General features: G+C 38.0%; 1 protein-coding gene across 5 annotated transcripts in view; it reads left to right on the top strand.

Moving 5' to 3' along the window:
- LOC144246478 (uncharacterized) overlaps positions 1-25310 on the top strand; it is a 49783-nt gene that overhangs the window by 297 nt on the left and 24176 nt on the right. Inside the window, exons 1-3 of one of the 5 annotated variants that reach the window (XM_085582109.1) lie at positions 199-1501; positions 9995-10097; positions 10279-10524. In XM_085582109.1, coding sequence (XP_085438235.1) covers positions 629-1501; positions 9995-10012 — 891 coding nt within the window. In that variant the 5' untranslated portion in view covers positions 199-628 and the 3' untranslated portion in view covers positions 10013-10097; positions 10279-10524. Of the gene's footprint in view, positions 1-198; positions 10525-25310 lie in introns of those variants that run through there. The other 4 variants (XM_085582108.1, XM_085582107.1, XR_014956040.1 and 1 more) reach the window with 4 other exon arrangements.

Raw genomic sequence — 25310 nt, 5'->3', positions numbered from 1 at the left:
ATACTACCGGAGCTATAGATATAGGCGGAAAATCCAAGCTGAGGAGGGACGGGGAGGAGAGAGGGGGGCGCAATTACTTTAGCGGTGCAGTGAAAATGATGAGCAGCAAATGTTGCCTTTTTTCCCTCCTCCTTCTCGTCCCTCCACCCCCCACCCTCCACCCAAAATGCAAGTCTTAGAGGATTTCTCTGTCTCAATGAAGTAATAATAAAGGCGGCTGACCACAGTCTGGGTTAGCGCCAACTGTGCGGGGGGGCCGGGGGTGGGGTGGGAAGGCCGGGGGTGGGGGGGGGAAGGGGAGGAATATCCCTGCTCCCAGAGTCCTGAGGAGAAGAGGAAGAGTGGAGGATTGTTGCAGCCCAAGTTCTCGCTCTTGGTAACTTGCTTTTGCTCTCCTAAAGGCACCCCGCAGCCCCCCTTCGTCTCTTTTCTTTCCTCTCTATGAAGGGACGGTTTTCACAAGCAAGGAAATGCGCCGCTTTTGTGCAAAGGCAGAGTTTGTTCCTTATTCTAGGGAGCTGACTCTCCTCCCCTCCTAGTGTGCAGCAATGTTACTGCGAGTCAAACTTGTAAGGTGTGTGCTGTCTGTGCACGCACTGAGCCCTATTGCTGCTTCAACATATCAATTATGGGACCGAGCGCTGCGCAGAGCCCCTGGCAGAGCTGCCCTCCGGGCGCGGCACGCACCGCACCGGCGGCGCGGAGGGGCCCGGCCCCGCCGCCCCGCGGGATGCGCGGCCTCAACTCCACGGACGGCGCCTTTGTGCCACCCGGGGCTGCGCGCAGCCCCTCGCCTGGCCCGGGCGGGTTTGCCCTCATCCACCTCCGCCAAGTGCTTATCCCTGTGCGCGGCGCTGCGCGGCTCCACCAGCCCGCCGGGACCGCGCCCCTGCCCGTTCGCGGCCACCGAGCGCGCCTGGCCGCGGTGCTGCGCGGGGCGGGCACCGCGAAGGGAGCGCGGAAAGTTGGGCGTCAGCGCGGGCCGGCGGCGGACCCTCCTCGGTTTTGCCCAGGTGGCTGCCTCGCCTTGCTTCGGCCTTGGGGCGGGCAACCTCGGTGGAGGGGACACGGAGACCCGAGCCCTCCTCGCCATGGTGCTCGGCGAGTGCTGCGCGGGCTGCTCCCTCCTTCCGCAGCTGCAGTGGGAGACGAGGGGAGAGGATCCCGTCCCGGAGGGAGCCCAGCGGCTGTGCCAGTCAGAGGCAGCAGGGGAATTGGCAGAAAAGCTCCCTCCTGCAGAAGGGTCCCACCAGATCGCCTCATTTCTGGGGGCGCCTCTGAACCCACGGACCTGGAGCCCCAAGCTACTGATTGCTGGAGCCAAAAAGCGCGGTGCTTGTGGAGAGCTGGACTCTTCTCCAGCCCAGTGAGTGGACAGCTGCTAGAGCAGAAAGTAACACGCTGCGTTACTGCACCTTACACAAACAGCAGCCGTGCTACTAACTCGTTTCTGAGGAAACCGAGGCTCATACCAAGAGGAGCTGCATGGGACAGAGCACAGGTACTAGCACTCCAGAATATATGTAGTGTTGAAAAGGCTGTGGCAGCATCTCGGAAATGGGCAGAGGTCCTAGGCTGTCCCCTCACTCCAAAGGCATTGCAACCTTTGCTTCCCTGAATCAAAGCAGCCCCCTGGGCCAGTCTCCCCTTTTCCCATGCAACTGTGTGCCTGTTGGAGTCAACACTTGGCTCCTAATCTAAAAATATCCTCTTATCTTGATTTTTCTTCCCATTGCTGTTTCAAAGCAAATTAAGACACACCAACGTTTTGTTAAAACAGAGACTGCATTCAAATCCTTTGTATTAAATAGCATCTGTGTTTGCATTCTGTTTTAATACAAAATGCTTTGGATTGCAGCTAATACCAGGAGATATGAAACTGGTTAGTCCCCACATGTTGCACATAAAAAGAATTCATAATGAGCATCTGTGGGATGTGGAATGGATCCCATGAGTTAGCTGAAGACCTCATAACGTAAGAGCTGAGAAGCCTAAGTGAATTATGACTCTCTTTCCTCGCAAGTAGGATTAATTTTCTATCCCACTTATATTCATTATCTATCCTGTTTATACTATAGGGACATCAATTGTTTGAGTGTTAAATATGAAGTCTTTACAGAAACGTGTAGGTTAGATAGCTTGCAGAGAAGAGGGGGGTTGTTATTGCTAGGAAAACTGTTATTCAAACTCCATGTTTAAAGACCAATATTAGATAAAGCTGCTCACTTTTTTAAAGGACTGCAAATTCTCCTACAACATATTTAAAATGTAAGGTTTACAAAGTACTCTCCATCTGCCTGTGGCCCTCCCAGTGATGTCAATAGGAATTTTGCATGCAGATGAAGGCCTCTATATGGCCTTTAGAGAGCAGGTCAATAAATGGCTGGAGGAATAATTAAAGACTTCTGAGCTGCTCCTTTCCTTTTTCTTACATTATAGTACAAGACTGGCATGAATATAGGCTGGGCTACCACTCTAATTGGCTATGGAATAACAGTGAAAGGAATTTAAATGTGGGCAGTAGCCATTTTCCAAATGATCACTCCATTACAGTAGTTTTGTCTGTCAGTGTATGGCCAGGCAGTAGAGTGGATGTAATCATGTCGAAGTGCCCATCCATTGATTGTCACTCTTTGCTCTACATTGGCAACTCTAAGGAGACTTTCACGTTTCAAATAGACAGCCAGGACGAAGAGTCTGCCTTTAGCCAAGCTTGCTTCAGCTTAGTATTGAAAGTCACTGCTTTTCATCCATGTAGGCAGAGCCAGGATCTCTCGATATTTAATTAAGATCTCTTATGAGAATTGGTTAATATCTTAAGTGTTAATGTAACTAAAAGTTCAGTCTTGATAACTTTGCTTGTACAAGTAGACCCACTAAGTTGCTGGAAGTACTGACAAATAGTTTTGTATGTTAGAAGACAAGCAGAAGTCAAAGGTATCTTTGTCAATGTCTAGAATTCAGAAGCATTTTCTTTGCCATAGGTCTTAAAAGACACCAAATAAAAAACAAGATCTCATATTTGAAGAAAAGTCTATTTTGATTGTTTGTATCTTTTGTTCCCCCCAAATTAATCCCAATGGTAAAATCCAGTAGGAATTTCTGAGACTTACTTTATACACCAATGAAAATATCCATCATCAAGCTTATGCTCGGTGCCATATTAAATAGTGTAGATCCAATTTGCCACATATTTCACCAGTGCCACAACACACCACAATGGATTTAATTTAATTTGCAGCAGTATGGTAGCATAAATGAGATGAGAATAAACCCTAATATTTTTACTTTATTTCTCATTTTGGTCAAATTATTGACAGCTTCTGGTGTCTGATTGACATAGTTTTTGTCTCAATATCATATACTATTGCAAGATATGCTGCAAGTTGCTTTAGTATTGATTAAGCAAAGAAATATTTTAATGGAGTACTGCTGTTTCTAACTATGTGCAGTAGACCTTCCTCTCAGGCAAAACCAGCAAAAATAAAAATTAAAACTACATGACAATATGTAATACAATATCATTTAATATTTATGCTTTTCATATACCACTCTACCACAATTATATATTATATCTTCATTCGCATTGTCGGTATACTACTGTTCCTTTCACAGGTGAAAAAAATATCTCTTCTCTGGAAATTCATTTCCATTTACTTAAAGTTAAATGGTTTGACTTTGAATTTTCATTATCTGCTGTTGGAAAGAGCCTGTGACAGGTATGAGAGAGAATGCTACAAAGCTTCATTGTATCATCTAATTTTTGCTTCACTTTAGTCAGATATCATTTAGGTGGAGAGTAAAATAGTATACATAGAACAGGATAAGATAGAACAAAACAGAAGAGAAATAAAATGAAAATAGGATATATAATGAATTACAGTAGAAAAATGCCTTTATCTTGAAGTGATTTTTTTTTTACTTATACTGATTCCTCACTAGTAAGAAAATTGAACTAATTTTATATAAAAGGAATATGTCATAACAGGATATGGCATTTATCTTCCTGAGATAGGGGTGACCTCATCATTCACAAGTGGTGTAGCTATGAATGAGTAATCAGCCTCCCCACCCATTAAGTGTAGATAAAGTCCACATCTTCTGTCTAAGTATTAAATATTCGATTTATTATTTTACAACTCACCATCTCTACAAGTGTTCACTGACTGATGCTTCGGTTGCTGCTGCCAGTATGTATTGTCAGTGGGAAGCAGAAGAAGCTCCTCAAAAGGTGCCCTGTATAATAGAGAATGAAAGATGAGAAGGAAAATGAAAATAACAGATGAGAAGAAAACAAGAGAAAATGGACCTGCAGGAAAAAAAATTATGGACAGAACAGAGATGAGGAAATTCTTTAACTGACCTATACTTTTGTTGTCTGTAATATTCCAAGAGCTTTATAACATACAAGCAGTGAAAATATTTTTCATATTAATACCTCACATATATCAGCTACCTCCTATCTCAAGTTATATTGCTCAAGTTGTTCCCAGAAGAATTTATATATGTATAATGTGAGAGAAATATATAGTTAGGAAAAAATCTCTTTTTACTATTTATCAGCAGTGCACATTAGGGAAGAGTCACAGTTAAAAAAATACAGTTTATTTCTAGAACTATATAAGATAACATAATTTTCTCTTTTAAATGATGTCACGTGCTGCATTTTGTTTTCATTCCTTTGTAAAAGCAATGTGCACAGTTTAAAGAAAATATTCCAAATTTAATTTTAAATCCGAAAGAACTGTTCATCTGTTTAGAAGAAAGAGCTCTAAATAGAACCTGAAGTCAGGAGAAAGACCATTAAATAAAAATACTCAAATATTTTCCATCTTTACCATTCCTTGACATGCACTCATGGTTGGAAGAATGGATAAGGGAAAATGTCTTTTCTGAAAGGTTTTGCTAGGACTGAAGGGCAAGTTTAAGGTAGCCCCTTCCCCCCCACCCCCCGCCCTCCATATTCCAACAAAAAAAAAAAAAAAAATCAGGCAGAGAGTAAGATAGAAAGAAAGTGCCTAGGGAACATAGCATCACTATCGAAATCATAAAAGATGTATAAGGACATCAGTGGAAGAACTAGAAAAACTATTAGAAGAATGCCCTCCAGGGCTATCCCAGTGGCTCAGCGATTAGTGCCCCGCGCTGCCGGTGGGAGAATTCAGGGAACGTCTGAGGCTGAGCTTGGGATCTCCTTCATTGGTACTGGCAGCTGAGAGCCCAGCGAGCACTGGCCGCAGTGCAGAAAGACTGAACATTGCTCGCACACCCAAAAGTGTGTGCCTAGGCTGTGCTTACACCACTGAAGCTGCCTCAGGAAGGAGTATCATGCCTTCCATCAAATCATCAGCTTTTTTTATTTTATTCCCTGTGTGAAAACAAAGGAGCACCTCTGGCCCACCATGGACAGGTCATCTTCCAAGGCTGGAGTATCAGTGTTAAAGTCAATTTCTATGGCTTGTATACTTAGCACTGGCCCTAAATTTTAGTGAATGAGTTATCCCTTAGCACCAGAGGTTTTCTGCAGTGTTGATCACCCACAAATTTTCTAACATCTTGGGCAGATTGAGAGGCACCTAGCTCATTTTTTCAGAGTCTACCTGCTTCTGCAGATCCATGATGTTCCTCCAGGCAGTTTTAGCACCTGTGTTTTAATTTCCCGTGTCTTCAATATCAGTCTTATGCCTCCAAAGTAATCTGTTACTTCACTGACATCAAATTAGGACTATGGAGACCACAACTAAATTTTGCTGCTTCCACCTCCTCAAAAACCCCATTTATCCCACACAGCCTGATAAGAAGCCTTATTGGAAAAAGCGGAAAAACAAATCAAGTAGGTGTTTTTTATCTCCAGGGCTTTTAAGAACTGCCATCATATTTTCCTGTGTTTTCACCACATTCAGATTTTTGTTCCTGTTCATCCATAAGTGAAAAACTTTAAAAAACAACAGGCTGGTCAGCACACTTTTTTTTCTTTTATCTGTTTATTTACATTTATTTGTAGCCTCTGTCAGCACTCCCAAACAAAATAATTTGCACCTGTTAGTGTGTCCCTGAAGATGAGGATCAAAAGACAGGTCAAGGTTTTTGACTGCACTTAGAGGAAGATCTTTCCCTTACTAAGTGGTCAGGCTCTTCTTATTAAGAAGGAATTGAAACCAAATATGTTTTCTTTCTCCTAATTATTTTCTTAACAAATCCAAGTTAATGATACATACAGCAAAAAAAGCATTGAGCTTTCACTCAGAGTTCTTTCAGAGAAGCCTAGTACAGTCCAACGTAGTCTCTCTTCCGTGGTGGCAACTGTTGGTGCTCTGCCGAGTCATGCAGCAGTGAACATTGAACAAAAATATCCCCGTGCCTGTGTCTTGTATCCTACAGTCCAAATTGCATCCAGTGCAGTTTAAAGCTGTGCTAGGTGCTCAAACACAAGCTTCTCCATAGCTGATGTGGTGGGGCTTTTTCTGTTTTATTACAGCATTATTTTTTCCACTCATTGAACACAGTGCACTGTGTTCCTGTGTAGCAGTCCCAGGTACAGGGCAGCCATGTACATCTTGTGGCTTTGCTAAGAGTTTCTGAAACTTCAAGCACACATAAAAATCAGAAGTAAATACTTTGATCTTTGGTCTTAGTGTTTTTATTAAAATAATTAAACTTTATAAGGAGGTATATATGTGTCAAAAACTTGAATGCAGGCTAGCCTGTTTGAAAATGCATCTTTCTGCAGGCATAGGAATCTCTAGCAGAGTCCCTTTCTTATTTATAACTATTTATTATTCAGCAGTTTCAGTTCACCCTATGAAGATGATTGTCCAAATTTGTTCATTCCTTTTTACCTCAATTCAATCACCAAGCATACTCACAGGTTGGCTTCAAAATTTAAGCATTTATCAAATCTTACTCTTTCCATTTCAAATTTCTATTGGGTAAAAACCAACTAAACCTTCCTAGTGTTTTTATATGGTCTATCACAAACCTTAAAGAGTAAGCTTTATTTACTTCAAAGATAGACCTCCATTCACATTACCTGCATTTCTATCATTGCTATCCATACTATAATAACTATTGAAAATAACTACCAATGTTACATGCAGCACCTGAGTCCTTACATTTCCCACTTCAAAATTCTTTTCTTGGGGACTTAATTTTGCCAAAACTGGAAAACAGTTGGTTAGAAGACATCTTAGTCCACTGCTAGAGACCTTCATTTTAATTTTCTTTTTCAAAGGTAAGGTAGCCCACCAACTGGCCACATCATTTTGCAAGCAGACACCTAATGATTTGTTATTAGGTCCAGTTATATCTGCAAGGTGATAAATTAATACTAACCTTTCAACAGTATTCCAGGGTTGAATCCTCACTATCGTACATAGGCACTAGAATTTGACTCTCCTGTTGTCTTGGAATGTTAGGCAACTGGTTTTTATGCATAAGATTCAGAAGCCTAGTCAACCCCAAATGGAGATCATTATCTGTAATACAGTCCTTGTTTGGAGAGTAAAACTGGGGATTTCCTGAGGCTTCCTGCTGTGAGAAGAGGAACAGGGGAGCAAAAGATGAGTCGATGCCTTTTCCCACCACCAAGTACTGCAGTTAATGTGCGTTTGAATCTCTATTTCTTTGTTCAGAATAACTGTAAATGTTCTCTTGCGCAGAAATTGCCCAATCTAAAGATGATTGTAGTTACACAGTCACTCAAGTGAATTAATGCAGGGAAACAAAGAGGACTCACTTCATCACTAATGGACACAAGCAGTGTGCAGTGGCTGACTGATCCTTGGCTGCTCTGGTGTCCTAGCCTGGGTACCAGCAACAGTGTCTGCTTTGGAGAGCAGCAGTGTGTGCCTTCCTAACAGCTAATTATTTCTGCAGAGTGACAGTATGATGTTGATTAAAAATATATATTAATATATATGGTATATTATACCTATAAATATATCTTGCCTGATTTATTTGGTCTGAGCTCATCTATAAATTGTCTGGCTTCTGAAGGAAAATGGCAAAATTGTCTTGCATTTAGAGGGATAGCTTTCAAGTTAAATCAGAGGTTAGAACAAAAAAAAATCCAAATTAATAACAAACTCCCAAGAGCTCAAACAAAGCAAATTCTAATACATGAATATCAGAAGGCGTGTGTATGTCTTGACCAGAGAACAAACCTGAGATATGGATGGATGGGAAAAAAATGGTCAGGTAATACTTTCCCTCTGAAAAAACAAGAATAAGAAGAGCATTCTAGTACAGCATAGTGGTTAGATCTTGAATAAGCCTGATTCAGTCATGAATTTGAGTAAGGGAGATGCAGTCAATTTCAAGCAAGGAAGCAAAAGCAAACATACTCCTCGTCCATCAATTATCTCCATTGTCAGTTTAATTTCAAGGAAGAAATTAAAGATATCCTGCATTTTCCTAAAAAATAAATTGAACAAAAAGCCCCAACCAACCATCCAAAAAAAAAAAACAAAAAAAAAAAAAAAAAAAAAAAAAACACAAGACCAAAAAATCCAAACAAAAGTGCAAAATGAAACAAAAGCAAAACAAAAAAGAACTCCACACAAAACTAAGCATCATCCAAAACCAAACCAAACCAAAACAGCATTCTCACAATACATACTTACATGGCTTTCATTAAGGTTAAGGAGGAATGCTAATCCATTTTGTTTTAATATGTCATTTTGCATTTTTCATTTTTCCCTATGCCCCCCAAAAAAGTTTATAGGAGAATATTAGAACAAACTCTGGAAGATGCTTCTTTCTTTCCTATGAGGTAATATTCAGTAGTGCTTATCAGTATGTCAACTACAATCACAAGAAGCAAGTTTTCACTGAAGTATATTGATGTTTGCTTTTGTCTTTATAAGGTGTTTGAACATTCAGTCTTGAAAGTATGATAGTAGATTGAGTGGCCTGATGCTGTTAAAATTACTATTAAAGTGGATTGAGAGTAATTTTAAATTATGTTTCTTGGAATTAATGGGCCAAGATTAGCAGAAGTGAGTCTCATTGGAGTTGTTGAGATTCATTTTTTTATGTGAAGTCACTGAAGTCAAAGGTAACAGGCTACAGAAAGTTAACCCCACACAGCACAATTACATTCAATGTAGCCTCATCTTGTGGTGAAAAAGCCTCTTTATTAAGTACAAGATTCGTGTATCACTTTCACACAATATATTAAAAAACTCAGAGGATGGTGAGGTAACTAGTACAGCTAGGCTTTTAGGGTAATTGCACAATACTGCTTAATAGCACAGATCACATACTACTACAGCATGCTTTCAAGACAAATGTTAGGCAAGATATCCTACACCATATACACTTTGAACAGTGCCCCAAGTTCTTTCTTTTGCTAGACAGTCATAAGAATCAGGCTAAAGGACTCTCATGTCTCATCTAGGGGGTGGCAGCCATAAAAAGACACATTTGTGGCCCCTGTCTCTGAAAACTAAAGAAATGAGAGCAAAACTACCTCCACTTTAGTGAAAATTTAGAGGGTTTGCAACAATTGATTAATGAAGAATAAATGTAGCTACTTATCAAGAAAAGGAACCTTCAACATTTTTTAACTTAAACTTAATTGCAAAATGTTTAGAGGAACTTACGTAAAACCAGCAGATGCACAGCTAGATCCTGTTATGTTTTCTATGAGTCCAAAGTGAGAGACATCCTTTGCTTTACCATTCCATGGATTCTGTCATCCCACAAACACCACTGTATAATCACATTACAGTAGAAAATTGTGTCAATGGAAAAATACGATAAAAAAGCATGAATTAAATATGTGAAGGTAAGTATATAGTTCAAAGTGATTACATATTGTATAATTGATATGTGGTTTTCGGGGTTTTTTCCTCCACAAATCAAAAATATTCTTTATGGTCTAGATCTGTTTCCCATCAATTAAATATTATAATACAAACTCTTTTAGTATAAGTACAGCAATTCCAATTTCCACTGGATGCTTAAGACTTTATATTCATTAATGTCTTTGCAGCTCAGAATAATTCTGTAATTGTGGAACCCCTGGAGTGAAAGTATTACTTAATGTCTTATCAACACTGGGACAAAGGACATAAGTCAACTTTGATGTGCATAAGGTAACAAAAGTTTAACAAAGTATGTGCAATATAGGACTTAAAAAGTCTAAATCAGATTGTAGATTAGGTCTCAAATCCATCCTCCCAAACTCCAGGTGGGAGTGATAAGAATGAAGCAGCAAAATGCTAAATATTCTGTCTCCTTCAATTCTAATAGGTGATTTTGTTAATTCTGCCTTAGCTGCTGGAAGCAAATCAGATATCTCAGTCCTGAAGACATTTCTGTGACTTGCAAGCCACACCAGCACAGAGCTGGCTTTTCAGGGCTGCTTGGAAGTGTTGGCTCCTGACCAGCTACACCAGTACAATACTCTGCTACACTGCTCACACGGATGCCAGCTCTCTTTTACTGCCAGCTCTCCACAGAGGTTGTGAAGAATTTTTATCTGCTCTTGCTTGGCCTTGTGATGCAGATTCATAGAAACAGGTAATTTCAAGGAAATATCATGCTTTTTACCTTTTTCTCTTAAACATTCATTTCATCATAAAATTGGTCATTTAAAACTTTTTCTGTCTTAAAAAAGAAAAAAAAAAAAAACAACCCTCAAACTTACATTGTATATCTGGAGATATTCCTAAAAAAACTCTTCATACAGTGACATGGAGTTACTGAAATATGCAGTAATCAAAAATTATTTTGGGTAAGCATCATGGTCAATCCTTGGCAGGTCACTGACAACTGGGCTTACTGGCTCTGGCCAAGGCAAGGTCTGTGTGTTAGCAGCTGTGCTTGCTTCTTCCTTGGAGAACATAAAGGGAGGACTAGTCAAAGTCCCAATAGCTTCTGAAGGATTAATGTTACTGAAAAAAAAGAATGAAAAATATGTTTTGACATATTTTTAAAAAATAATTGATGTTAGAAAGTTAGATGCCAGGATTAGTCAAATCAATGTGACTTGAAATGGCAGAGACGATAAACCCTAAAAAGAAAAATCTTTTATGGTAACTTTATCACAGTGTTCATCGTAGAAGGGCATATATATAATTATGTATGCATGGTAGAACCCCTGTAAAGTAATAACTTTTAATGAATAGCCCTGTTAAAATAATACATTTCTGGGCACCAAACCAAATATGTACAGGAATACAGTGCAAACCTTCTGAATGATAAAGCAGGCAACTAAAAAAGAAAATAAAGAAACTAACAAAAATAATATTTAGTGGGAAATTGGACTGATATGCCTGCTTATATTAATAGCTGTACATGTTTTCATGAAATCAAAATAAATTTGATAAAAGAGACTTTTGAAATTACTATGTGCTGTACAAATATTGTTTAATAAAAAGAAAAGATTTTTCCTTGAGAAAGTTGATTCTAATTTCATCTCTTTTGCTGATTTCAAAAGAATTATACCAGGAATGCATCTGTTCCTTTTAGAGTATTTGTTTCATGGTAGTTGTATGTTTTGTTTTATTAGGACAGCACTGCACACTATTTGATAGAAAACCAGCCTCTGATCAGCAAACCTAATTCTACTTTAAAAGCTTTATACCTCATGGAGTGCTTAGATCCAGGTTCTTAAATAGTTTTATGTGTCCAACTCTTTTATAAAATAAAAAGTGATACTACCTAAGTTTAGATCTTCAGTGATACTTGATTTTCTGAACTTCAGCAAGTGCCAAGGTCATCAAGTCTCAGTAGGCAGCCAGCATATTGATTCTTCAGACATATGCTGTCATTCTCACATGACATTCAGCCTTTTTCCCTGAATTTGGGAGCCAAAGCTGGTGACTATATATAGCCTGAGAATGATGGGAGTGGAGCACATGAATGTTTGTTTAGTTTTGCATAAGAAATTGGCTCATCAGGGAGGACCTGGACTTCGAAGGACCATGTCAAACATTCAGTTTTGCTTCCCTGAGCAACAGGTTACCAACATACAGGATCCTCAGGAATGTGATTAGCTTATTACAATATTCATTAAGATTATATCTTCCAGATCTCCAGTTCTGAGATCAGATCAATTTGTTGCTGAAATTAATTCTCATTTTAAAATGGAAGGAGACAATACCTCTAGGAGAGGGAGAAGTGATCCACCTGGTGAGCAGCCTACTTCTAAGTGACAAAAAAGTCTTAAAACAAAAAATTTCTCAGAAAACACTGGAAAAATTAATTTGTATAATGGATAGCAAGGTATGAGAAATAAAGAGTATTGTCAAATACTATAGAATATGAAAACATCATAGTGAATTAATTTTCTAAATTATATTTTGGAGATTAAGTATTTCTTGACTTGATAAGACTGTAGTTTCATTGTCACTTTTGTGCTTCATGAATTTATTTCACTTGCCACACACTCTTAATTCAAAAGATATATATTACTGAGAGACTGTTGAAAATATTCCTGGAAAACTCTAACAGATGATACAAGAACAGTTAAAGCTAATGTTGAGAGATAGTGATATTCTATATCAAGTAAATTAGTTTATTTTACATCTCTTTATGCTTCAATCTAAAGCCAGAACTACTCCATCTCCCTGTGAAGACTGTGAGACAACCTTCTGCCATGGTGACTTGTTCTGAAGTTGCTTGAATTAGCAGGCAGTGCTTTGGAAATATATTTCTATGGATGAAATACAGCAGATTAAATGATTCTGAGCTGCTAACCTCAGCCTCTATCCTTCTATCTGTTTTAGAGCTCTTGTGATTCATTGCCATTCTCCTGAAGTCACAGAGAAAGGACAGACGGTTTTAATTACCATCAAAAAAAAAAAAACCACCAAAAAACTATCAGGCATATGGAGATAACAGCCCAGAATTTTTACGAGACCTTGGAGAAGTTAGCTTGCCAGAATTTGAAACCCTAGAAGTTGACTTATTTTAGCTTTGGAGAAAATTTCCTGAGCCTCTGATTTTTTTTTTTTTCCAGAAGAATCTGAGAATAAAATGACTAATATATGACCTTTGCTTAGAAATAGATGAGAGAAAAGGAATACAAATAACAATACCTGAAAAATATTTGTTGAAGCATGGGTCCCCACAGGGTCATAGTTAGCATTGACTCCATGATCCCAGAAGGCTGAACAATCACTTTTTTATATATACTAATTAAGAAACTCATTGCCCTTAAGGACAGTTGGATACCTTCTTACCTGATTGGTCCTTGAATATCCAAACACCATCAGCAGCGGCCAATTAAAAAATCACCCTTTGGTAAACAAATCTCCATAACACATTCCACATGTTCACAACAACAGGTGCAGCAAGTGAAGATAAGAATTACTTGTCATTCTTTTCTCTGATCTTCTCACAGCCTTCCCCAGGCCAATGCCTGGGAAAGTTGTGCCTGCTGCTCTCTGTGGCCAGAGAGCAGCTGCCACACATATTTATAAGAAGTAATTACAATTTGTTTTCAACTGCATTTTAAAGCCTACCCTTATGAGACTAGCTTGAAGTTGTACTCTTTTTAGATTGAAGTCACTGAAATTTTGTTGTACCAGAAAGGATTGGATCCTTGACAACAACTCTATAATGGCTATAAAGAATTTCCACAGTAACACATGAATTAATTGCTTGAAGATTTTTTAAAAAGCATAATATTAGGCATAAAGTGGGTCAGTAAGGGGAAAAATGTTTCCTTATGCCCTGTTGAGTTATTGAGAATTTTTTAAAAATTATTTTTTATGAAACTCTTATTGTTTTTCCCTAATGGAAATGTTAATAATGAAAACATCACTATTCCTAAAAGAGGAAGCATAGGATTATTCATATTCTGCTGCTGAATGTCTTAGTTTTTGAAGACCACTGGAACCAACACCTGATGACAATATTTCATAAATACAATTAATCTGAAAAACATGAAAATAACTCAGTTAACACCTGATGACAATATTTCATAAATACAATTAATCTGAAAAACATGAAAATAACTCAGTTTCTAGCTACATTAATCCTTATAAGAATAAACTTTATGAAGAACACCAGATAGGCAAAAATGTTAACACTTCCATCTCCTGAATTTAGACCTTACTAATACTTATTTTATTTTCCATTTGATCTGTAGGTGCTACTTTAAAGGTATTTGAACAATATATTTTAATTATTTATAGTTCTAAAAATGTAGTGGAAGCAGAAGCAGCCTGTACAAAAGAGATACTAGAAACAGAGAGTTCAGTACATAAAACTTGTTTCATTCATTAATTTTCATCTGGAGTAAATGTGAGGTGTAGTTCACAAAAGGTACAACACTGAATAAGTGTGCAGGTTTATAGCAGTCCCTTATTACTCTCCCAGGCCACGTGCATCATCTCCCTACCTGTTGCCTTTTATGAATAAATGCTGGTGCTTGTTGGGAGTTTGCTGGGGCTCCATTTGGCTTCAGGGAGAGCTGGCTTATGTTCTGACGTAACTGGTTGCCCACCAACATCTTGCATGAACTATTCTTTTAAGGAATAAAAAAAAAAAGAAAAAAACGCACAAAAAAACCTAGAGTGGGAGTTCTTTTCTGTGCAGAGTGAAGTAACCTAGCAGCAGTGAGTTATGAACAATCATTGACCATTTAGAGTAATAACCAGTTTATTAAGGAAGATATTTACAAAGGTGCTGCAATTACAGCTAACTTCTAAATAAATATACACAGACTGATTTCTTATTGCCTCCAAATCCTTTTCTCTTTCAACCTGTATTTCTTTTACAGACCTACAGAATAAATCCTGAGAAAACATAACAGTATGTGGCTTTTACCTAAGTCCATTTTACCTCAATTTAAAGATTTTCAAGAAGACAAAAGAAAATTAATATCAAAGACTGAAAATAGCTATGGTAATACTGCTTCTTGGATAAAAATCTAGGAAACCCAGATTTAAGAATTCCATCAAATTCAGAATTATGATTCAGGGCCAAAGTCATTTATAATAACTGGTATCTTAGAATACTGGCTCAGCAAGTGCTTTTTAGGAAGCAGGGAGTGCTGGTCACCTTCTCCCACAGAGCTGAAGTAGCACTGTGAAGGTGCAGAGGCAAATTTCAGGTGAAGCACATGATTGCATGGTCCTTTTACACCCAGGCAGGGCTTGGGGAATCATTGAATCAGCGGGGTTTACAATTTGATTTTTTCCTCCCACATGGAAAGTTGCCATCCTGTTCATAAAACTTGACATGGACTGTGTTCAGCTTATAAAACTCTCTCTGTAACTTTGTAAATTCATAACTTGTCATCGCATTTTTCCCCATAAATAGAATCATTTAAGTATTTTCCCACAACTTAAATCAATCCTTACTAAATGCTCAAAATTTCACCAGTGAACACCAGCAGTGTTGACTGAAATCAAACCATAGCAAATAATGCTCAGCTCTGACAAATTAAACTTACCCACCCAGGACAAAAGTGGTATTACTTTGAAACCCACATTAGTTCACTGTTCTTGCCTAGAGGAATGGAAGTGCAATTTTTTACATCCATCATGCATACGATGCCTCTAAACAAGCAGGAGGATAGTGTCTTCTGAGGACAAGAGACCAGCAACCAAACTGCTATTGAATCAGTTGAACTGTGAGTACAATGAAGCCTAAAGCTGGAGCCATTTGGCAAAGAGCCTTATGATCTGTTGTGCTGTTCCATGGGTTTCCTGAGGAGATTTGGCTTCATCATGAATGCTGGTGGCCATTGCCATCACTGTGTGATTGAGGTGTGGATAGAGTAACAATATGGGAGTGGCATTGGGAAATTCAGATTTTTTTTTTCTCTCTCTTTTTTCAACTTATTTTTCCACTTCCATGTGTTTTTATTCTGATTTTGAGGACAGAAATAATCACACACTTACCCTGTAATAATGTAGTAATCTGTCATATAAATACCCTGCCATTATATGGTAATTATGGTTTCATTAAATGATCAACAGCTACCATGTTAGCCAAGAATAATTACACATTTGTGTCCTGTATCTTAAAGTGTTCTCAGCTCTCTCTCTCTCTCTTTTTTTTTTTTTTTTTTTTTTTTTAATTGACAAGGGGAAAAAATGTTCCCTCATGAGTAATATCACAATTTGGCCCAATGAATGCATTTATTCAGTATAACTTGGATTGCCACAATCTCCTATTTTGACTTTATTCCACAGCATACCAAGGCCTCATTTAAGGGAGCTTCACCATGGCTATTATGGCTGCACATTTTCAAAGTTTCCTGAATAAGGGGCCATTCCACATTACTGCTTTTTTTCCTTTACACTTCCAGTGCCAGTTTATTACTTCCCAGAAATTTTGTAACACAGTAGTGTCTGCATTACAGCTCTCTGACTGTAGAACCTAGTTTAATATTTTACATTGATCCAAACAACCTGGTACCTTGAAGGTTGCAGTGATTGTCCTCAGCTCTAAGTATCTTCTTGTAATTAGTAGAGACATTCTCCACTTGCAATTTTTTTCCTCTGAGTTGAAATTTGAGACATTGGACATAAGAATCATGTATAATATTCATTGAAGCAGCCTTAGATTAGACTAAATAGACTGGTGTGTACCTGTTAGTCGACTGGTAGATCTGTTAAATTTTACTATGTGGACACGGTAAAGAAAATTACCATTTCAGCTGTACATTTTCCCACTGTTGACCTTTCAGCACTGATGCATGATTATTCATCACATACAGCTTTTGACCATTAATTGAAACTGGTTGTCAATAGCACAAACATGCTGGATAAAAACATGATGAATGAATTTAGGTACAGTTTGGCCACCTTATCTTGGCATTTTAGGCCCCTGAGTCATCCTGGGGTACTTAGTAAGTAAGCCAGTAACAGAAGGATGGCAGATCCTGAAGGAAACCAGGGCTCCAGGAGAGGTAACTACAGTCCAGGTGGGATATCCTTGGGTAGCAAAAGTGGTGAGCACTGAGTTGTGCCCTAAGTTTCTGATGATGCTCAACTCATCTTCCTCCTGGACAGGCAAGTGGTGTGTTGAGGCTGGTACCATGGCTCTATTTCAATTTACAGTATAAATAGTTTGTTTCCGAAGATATATTTGCAAACACTGGTTGGGGAAGAGGGGAGGAAGGACAGAAAGTGGAGAAGAGGAGGGAAAGGAAGTGCAGTTTTGCGGCTTCTTCTGTAAGCCATAATATGCATAGCTTTGGTCCATTAATTTATGTATTTCTCTTCTGCCACCAACTATTTCTGTTCTGCCAAGAGCATACTTTTGCAGGCATTTTACAGGTTTTGGATACACTCTTCCTCATCAACTTTACTTTTTCCTACTCTTACTGAAGAGTTTCTGTTGGAGTTGTTTTGACCTATTTGTCAGCATTTTCCTTTCCTTTTCCTGTGTAATTGAAATTGTCAGTTCCAGAATTTCAGGGAACCTTCTATTTACAACATTCATAGGCTCTGATTCATCATACTAACTTGAGCCACATAACTTGACACATTCATTAAAATTACACATAAACTGAAATAATTGAACATGTGCTTCATAGAACATTTTCCAAAGCATTTCACCTCACTAAAATATAAAAAGGGCAAGGTTATTGCAACACATACTCAGCACTATTTCCTTGTGTTTGGAGTGGCTCTAGAAGAACCTATTTTTCTTTTAGATAAACATATATGAAGTTTACACTGAGTTAAATGCAAGAAAAATTTCAAACTCAATACACACCCAGTGGTTGAAGGCTGTCATCCTGAAATGTGGATTTTCATCCAAAGAAAAACTATTTATTTCCACCATATTCTTATGTTAAACATTTATTTCTATTTTTTGGAGAGACAAGAAGTCTTCCTTTCTGTAATACAAGTAATTTATCCCAAATTAGTAGCATAGATCAGATTTTTTTAAAGTTCAAGACAGAATCTGGATGGGATTGATTACTGAAGTCCAGTCATAACACGCTTTATTCAGTGACAGTGCTTGTCCTCTGAGTACGTGTCCCAAATCACCACACTAATCTGTTCTTTGAGCATAACACAGACTGCTATGTACCTTTTTTTATTGATTTGTATTTGTACCATGCCACCATTTCAAGTGAGATACAATATACTCAGTAGGAAACAGGCATCCTAACATGATCTTTCAGGCTGTATGAGTCCAACAATCTGTTGTTTCTACAAGTGCCTGTGAGGTTGTTGCTTCTCAAAAATAAATGAGTAGAAACACAAAGAAAAAGGAGTACAACACATGAGAATGTCAAGTATGCAGATGTGTAATCCTTAACTTTTGTAAATCATCACAGCTGCCATAGATTATGACACAATGAAGTCCTGTGCATATTGCTGAATAAATAAAGAGGATCCAAAAATCCAAATAATTTCAAGACACCACAGAGGTGTTTGTCTACTGCTCTTATATTCCACTCAGTCATAATCCTTATTTTTAGACACTTTCAGGGCATTTAAAAAGTATTTTCCAAGTAGAATCTATTCCAAGTCTCTGTTTGACTGTACAAGTATAAAGAAAAGAAAAACTTCAGCAACATAGACAAAAATGCAATCAAGAAATTCAAAGCAAGATTTGTTCTCCCCCTCCCCACTTACCACTCAAGAGAGAAAACCTGACTGTTGAGAGGGGAAAAGCAGCTCTATCATGTTTTATTTATATATTTATTTATTTTTAAAAACCCTTACTAAGAAAGGGAATAATTTAATACCAGGAAACATACAAAAGAAAGATGACCACTGATACTATATGCAAGTAGAGCATACTCAGGTAACTTGACCTATATTTTAAAATATATATATTTTTTCTGCCACTGACTGCCAGTACAAAAGTTCTGGTCTTGCAACTGGAGATTTCTCATTGAAGCTGCAGGCCTGTGTGGAACCCTCCTGGCACCAGGATCTGCAAACGTGCTCTGGAGTGGGAGACAAAGTTACTGAGCAATAATATCTCTATGGATGGGTTAACTGAACTTTCGAGATCCATTGATACATTGACTAATACACTGAGTGTTTAAAAACAGCTGAATATAGCAGCTGTACAAAGCTTGCATCTTTTATCTTTATGTATCAGCCTTTTTTTTTCTTTTTTTTTCTTTTAAAATTGAGCAAGTATTCAGGATTTTATTAATGCAAGGGAAACATTTAGAGATATAAAAGGAGAGAGGGTAAAAACATAAAAATGAGGTGAAAAATTATACAAGCTTTGAACTTGAAAACATTTTGTGTTGTAGCTGAATGCCTTGGCAACAAGTCTTGTGATATGTGTACGACTCACATGGACAGTTGAAAATGCAAATGGTAAGGATGCAAGGACACTTTCAAACACATTTTCCCTGTCATGTAATTTGTTGTGAAAGTGTATATTACAGGAAAAACAATCTTTTAAGCAATACTAAAGTGGAAAAATCATGTTAGGTAATAAAACTGTTCAATAAAGCTGAAAGTAAAGCTCTTTGTACTTAACATTGCCTTCTCGGGCTGTGCCAAACTGGTTTTGTTTTTACCTGTATTTATTTTGTTCATTTTTGCTGTGTTTTTGAGACATTTTGAAATCTTTTGAAAGAGTTCTACCTTCCAAAGTGGGAAATCCTGTTAGTGAAGAATATCTCTAAAGAAAAAGGATTTGAAGTGCACATGAAAGGCACTTGAAGTGTGACTGCTTTACAGGCTTACAGATCATGTCAGGTGAAGCCAGGCAATGTTTAACAAGGTAAGCAGCCAAACCCTTGTGGGTGGCCCTCCATGGCTCCTGCCAGCTCTGAAAAATGGAATATTCTTCTCAAGCCTCTGGATTTCAGGTTATCTAATTTTTTGTGCTTTTTCTTTTGAGTTTCCTCGGGTGATTTTTATTAAAAAAAATGGTCACTGTCATTCTTATTTCCACCTCAGGCAAATATATTTTTTTTTTTTCCCCAGCTAGACACATTTAAAGGGAATTCATGTTAGAATGTCAATGACATTTTAGGTACCCTCCTTTATGTAAACTACAATTACTTTCTTCGGAGACTCTCAGACTAATGGGAGTTATGTTAGCTCTGCAGTGTTCCTTACAGGACAATAGGAGAAACATCAGCCCACTGGCAGTCTCAGTAATGGCATCTCACATACAAGACTTTCTTGGTACTCAAGGTCTGAAAAAACAGTCAACAAGATAGTGTAAAAACTGATTTTAGTTTATGAAGCATCAATATGCATTTTTCTCTGGAAGAGTGAGCAGTCTGGTGTATTAGTTCTGGTAGTACTACTGCTAGTTCTACCACCTTTATAATTTGAGAGTAAGGCTTGCTGTTCTGAGACAGTTGGGTACCATTCAGATAGGCAGACAAAAATGGATCCTGAGGAAACAGTATCAAAAGCATCACATAGAGTAGTATTTTTCCTGGTATACAATCCCAGCAGTCAATGTTTTTTCTCTAAATTCTGATGCCTTACCAAAGCTGGTTATCCTGGCACTCAGGACTTGTTTCCTGAAAGGTGCTGAAGTTCTCCATTCTTCAGTTTGGGTATAATACAGCATAACTATGTAGTCAGTAGCTAGAAGTAATAATTTTTATAATAAAATATCATTAGACCATTAAGGGAATAAGTCTGCTAAACCTGAAAACCTAGAGCTAAGATCCAGTTTGAAAATGGCTGTTCCTTGCCCTGCAGGATTGTTTCTACAGAGCCTTTCCCCCCCAAAAAAATAGTAACTATGGGGGGGAACCCACACCCCCTCCCCAACCCCCAAATAATCAAAAAAAAAAAAAAAACCTAAAAAAGCTTACCTTTCTAATATCTGGAACACCCTGGATGTAGCAGAGAAACCAAACCCCTATCTGATGCTTATGACCTTGCTAAGATTTGCTATAAAATACTTTGTGTACTATTTGACTTACTGTTGAGTTTTTTCTGTTGTAACATCTGATCAGGAGCTCCATCACAGTGGAGATATTGCTAGATTAGATAATGAATTTTGGAATTTTTTTTAAATGTGAGCACAACATCTAAGCAAAGCCATTATTTTCCTTTAACAGGTCACCAAAAGGGTTTTTAGTTGCAAGTCCATCTTTCTTCATCTTGTATAGAACAGATTTTATCAAGGTCATTAGGGACTTAGACTCTTGAGTCTTGTTTTCCAAAATGGCTTCAGCTTAAAAAAGCCACTGAAGAAAAACCAGTGAGATTGAAATATCATTTCTGAGCATGAGACCAACACCTCTATTATTTACAAATATTGCAGTGGATTTAATGTTAAACCCTTGCTTTTACCTATAGGAGTCCAGATAAAACTGCCAGCTGATTTCTTTTTTCTTCCATTTCTTTGAATGGTAATGTCTAGATTTTAGATACAGTAAGGTAGTACTTAAGATGAAGAGCTCTCAGATAAACTTTGTTCGACAGAACCCTTGAGTAATCCTGAAGAAGCTGTTTATTCCATCCTTCTTTGCTGTAGGAATTTGTCCTTCTGGTAACAGGACCAGTGGTGTTTCACCTTCTCACAGCGATGAATCTCTGTGGAGCAGTCATATATTGTGGGGAGTCATACTACAGAAGAATCTACAAACACATTTTACTTTAATTACATTCCTGACTGCAAGTGTAGCCTTCTCTGTCTTGTGCACTAGTAACATCTTTGCCATGAATGGAAGTGGATCAAGAATTCATTCCATGAAGGATGTAGAACAGGTAGCTGGATCCCTAACTGTCTTGAATAGTAAAGAGTAAATGGCTTAATGCAGTGCAACAAATTAAATTAATTCTTTTCATGTGTATTGTCTGCACCTAGCCTTTCTTTTCTCATTTAAAAGAAAACAGGTCTAATACCTCCAATGTAAAACAAAACCATATATCATAGTTAATTAAGTAATTGCTCTAAATTGCCGTAACTAACGGATGCCTGCCTAGGTATGTTCACATTGTGAATCCACAGAAAAGGACATAAGGAATTAAGAAGATTCAAATGGAAGAGAGATCACTAGATTAATTACTTTACTGAAAATATTGTAATCGGCCTCTCATACAAGAATGGATACTTTAAAATTCCAGAGATGATAAATGAAGAACTTCATTAATTTAGGTCTTTAACCTTGAAGGAAATGCCTTTTTATATCTACATACAATTTTTTCCCTTCCTCCCCTCCTTTTTGCTCTCATCTTTTTGCCTGTAGACATACAAAGCAGTATCATTGTGATCTAGGATTTATTTGAAGAGATTTCATCTGGAATGGAGTCAAGCAGAGCAGTGGCAGGGGAGCTTTTACAGATTATGACCTGTAATCTCGTTAATACTCTGAAACACAAAGACCCAAATGTTGAGTAATTTTAGGAAAGACTACAGCCTATGTGGCTACATGCCCTTCTGACAAGACATCCTGGAGGCCAAGATGAAACCTGCTTCTCAAAAGTCCAACATGAGATAAAATGCCTCTTATGTAACAACTGACACTTAAATTTAATATTTTCAACAGGAGCAAGGTAAACATTAAATCCCAAGACCATCTCTTTATTCTCTGTCACCTTGCACAATGTTTCTCCTCACAATAAAGGAATTCTCAAGACTTAGTGAAATATATTTCATCCAGTACTGCTAAAGACAACAGGTCAGTGGCCATTAAAAGCAAAAGCTTTTAATCTCTCTTTTGGAGTTCATCAGACAGTAAACTGGTTCACTGAGCCTGGCTGGAGTCCTTAGCTCTTGAGTAAATTTCACTTTCTCATGAAAAGCTAATTATAGACAGAAAAGGTACATTTAGTATCTTGAGCTTGAAAAGCTAGAACAATGTCTAAAAGGAAGTGCTGTGGCTAGATCAGAAGTTTGTCATTACTGTCAAATGAAATACCAGCAAGATTGTTTTGTTTTGTAAGTAGCTCCTTATGCACACCATGCTGAAGAAATCTTTCCTGGGGTGGGTGTATATTTTTAAATGGTACAGAGGCTTACTTTGAAAGGCCTTCTGGAATGACTTGTTGAGCACAGGTGGCAGAACAGCAGTAGCTGTAAGGTGGTCTATCCTTATATTAATTCTTTGCTACTCTCCTTCATCATAGAATCATAGAATCATTGTGCCTTCCAACACAGCCTTCCAATGCTGTGCTGGAAGGCACTCATCAAGGTCATCAAGTTCAACTCCTGGCCTCGCACAGGACACTCCAAGAATGACATCATGTGCATGTGAGCATTGTCCAAACTCTTCTTGAATAGAGGCAGGCTCAGTGCTGTGACAACTTCCTTGTGTAACCTGTGCTCAGTTACTGTCTGGGTGAAGAACCCTTTCCTGGTATCCAACCTAAACCTGCCCTGGCTCAGCTTCGTGCTGTTTCCTCAAGTCTTGTCCCTGGTCACAAGAGTGATCAGTACCTGCCCCTCTGCTTCTCCTCATGACCAAGATGAGGTCTCACTTCAATCTGCTCCTTTCCATGCTGAGCAGACCAAGTGACCTTAACTATTCTTCATAACACTTCCCCTCAATGCCCTTCACCACCCATGTGACCCTCAAGGAAAGTGCATGGAGCTGAGTTAGAGAAGGTTTATGTTGGATATTAGGAAAAGTTTCTTCCCCCAGAGGGTGTCTGGGCACTGGAACAGGCTCCCAGGGCAGTGGTCACAGCACCAGGCTGGGAAAGTCCAAGAAGTGTTTGAAAATGCTCTCAGGCACATGGTGTGACTCTTGGGATGTCCTGTGCAGGGCAGGAGTAGGACTCAGTGATCCTTGCAGGTTCATTTCAACTCATCATATTCTATGACTCTGTCTGAGGAAAGCCACCTAAAACCTCAAGTTTTTTTTAATTGAAGGTAGTTTATAATTTTAAGCATACAGTATTTCTCTGCTGTGGAAGTTTAAAAGACAGAAAGCCTTTTGAACTTGCTGAAAGCCAGTAGCCATGTGCCTAAAGCTAGAGCTTGTTGGAAAGCTAAACCACCTTCTGGTGGCAACCCTGTATATAGATTCAGAGAAAATGTTTTCTGAATTTCTGTTTTTCTAATAGGTTCAGTTCATTATCTGCTTCTTTCAAAACTGCAAAACTGATTGAAATTTTTAAAAACCAGGAAAAATATTATTTTCTTCCTCTAGTCTTTGAATAATAGCTAGGGGAAATTAATTGGATTATTTATAAAATCTTGGACATATTAACTAGAAAAAAATCACTTCTTTCTGTCTTTAGTAAAATTGGATATAAATTATAACCATGTTTATAAAAATATACTTGATTGTTGTAAATGAAACAGTAAAAAAGAATTTAAATTTAAGGGATCTAAAAACATTTTTATCAAGATGTTTTACTGCTCATTTACTGGGAAGAATAAACTTTTCCTTAAAGAAAATAAAGTACAAATGCAGAACAAGGCAATATTCAATGGTACAAATCCAAGCTTCCTGTGTGCTCATTTAAATCATTCCACCCTGAATTCAGTCTTTCCAGTCTCTGTGCCTGTGGTAGTAGAGTTTTCTGGCCTTCCTTTAGTTTCTCAGCGTCTTTGTGGTAATGGTTGTGCCTAAAAAGGGAATGAAATGTTCCAAGTGACTTCACACGGACATGCCTAGGGCCTGATCCAAGTCTATTGACGAGGCTGGAGCCCTTCCATTTGCTTCAGTGAGCTTTGAATTGGATATTTTATAAGGATGTTGCCTCCTGGCTTCCTGATACGATAGACATGCACAAAGAGGCCATATTTGCACTGCTCCTTCTTTTGTACCCTATCGAACAGTATCTTCGTATCTCGCTTGCTCTCACCATAACTTACTGTCTTACTGAAAGAACTATTTCAGGCCTTTTTCTTCAATTTAGGTCATTTAGAAATATTGTATTAACTGTGCTTTCTTCTTTTTTTTTTTTTTTTTTGTAATGAAATATTACTTGATTACTTTCTATTCACAAACTGATTTTTCTAGATTTCCTCTGTTATTATTTCTCTGTTGCTAAGAAATTTTTTCTCCCCCCAAATCAACATAGTTTATAAAAATTCTTAGCTTTATTTATTGTGTTTCTGTGGTTCTGAATGAAGTAAAACAAGGCCTTGTGTAATACAGATTTCTGTGGTAATGTAGGTTTCTCTCTACCATTGGCTGTGATGCTTTTTATCAATACCTTGTGTATACAGTCATCCAGGTTGTCATAGCAAGTGATAATTATCTTCCAAATCAAAGTAATCTGAATTTTATAAAACCTTGTAGTAAATAGAACTTAATGTTTTATCAGAATCCAAATGTAGCACAGCCAGCACTATAAACTTCATTTCATGTTCCTCCAGACAGTTTCTTACAGACCTTATCAAATAAGGGCATCAGTTACTCTGTCAGAAAAAAAAAAATCATGCTCAACCATTAAATTTTTCTAGTTTTACACTCACACTGAATGTTTAGTGGC

This window comes from Lonchura striata, chromosome 5, assembly GCF_050655825.1.
Source record: "Lonchura striata isolate lonStrDom1 chromosome 5, ASM5065582v1, whole genome shotgun sequence".
Taxonomy (NCBI): Eukaryota; Metazoa; Chordata; class Aves; order Passeriformes; family Estrildidae; genus Lonchura; species Lonchura striata.
This window is presented reverse-complemented; position numbering and strand designations above follow the sequence as displayed.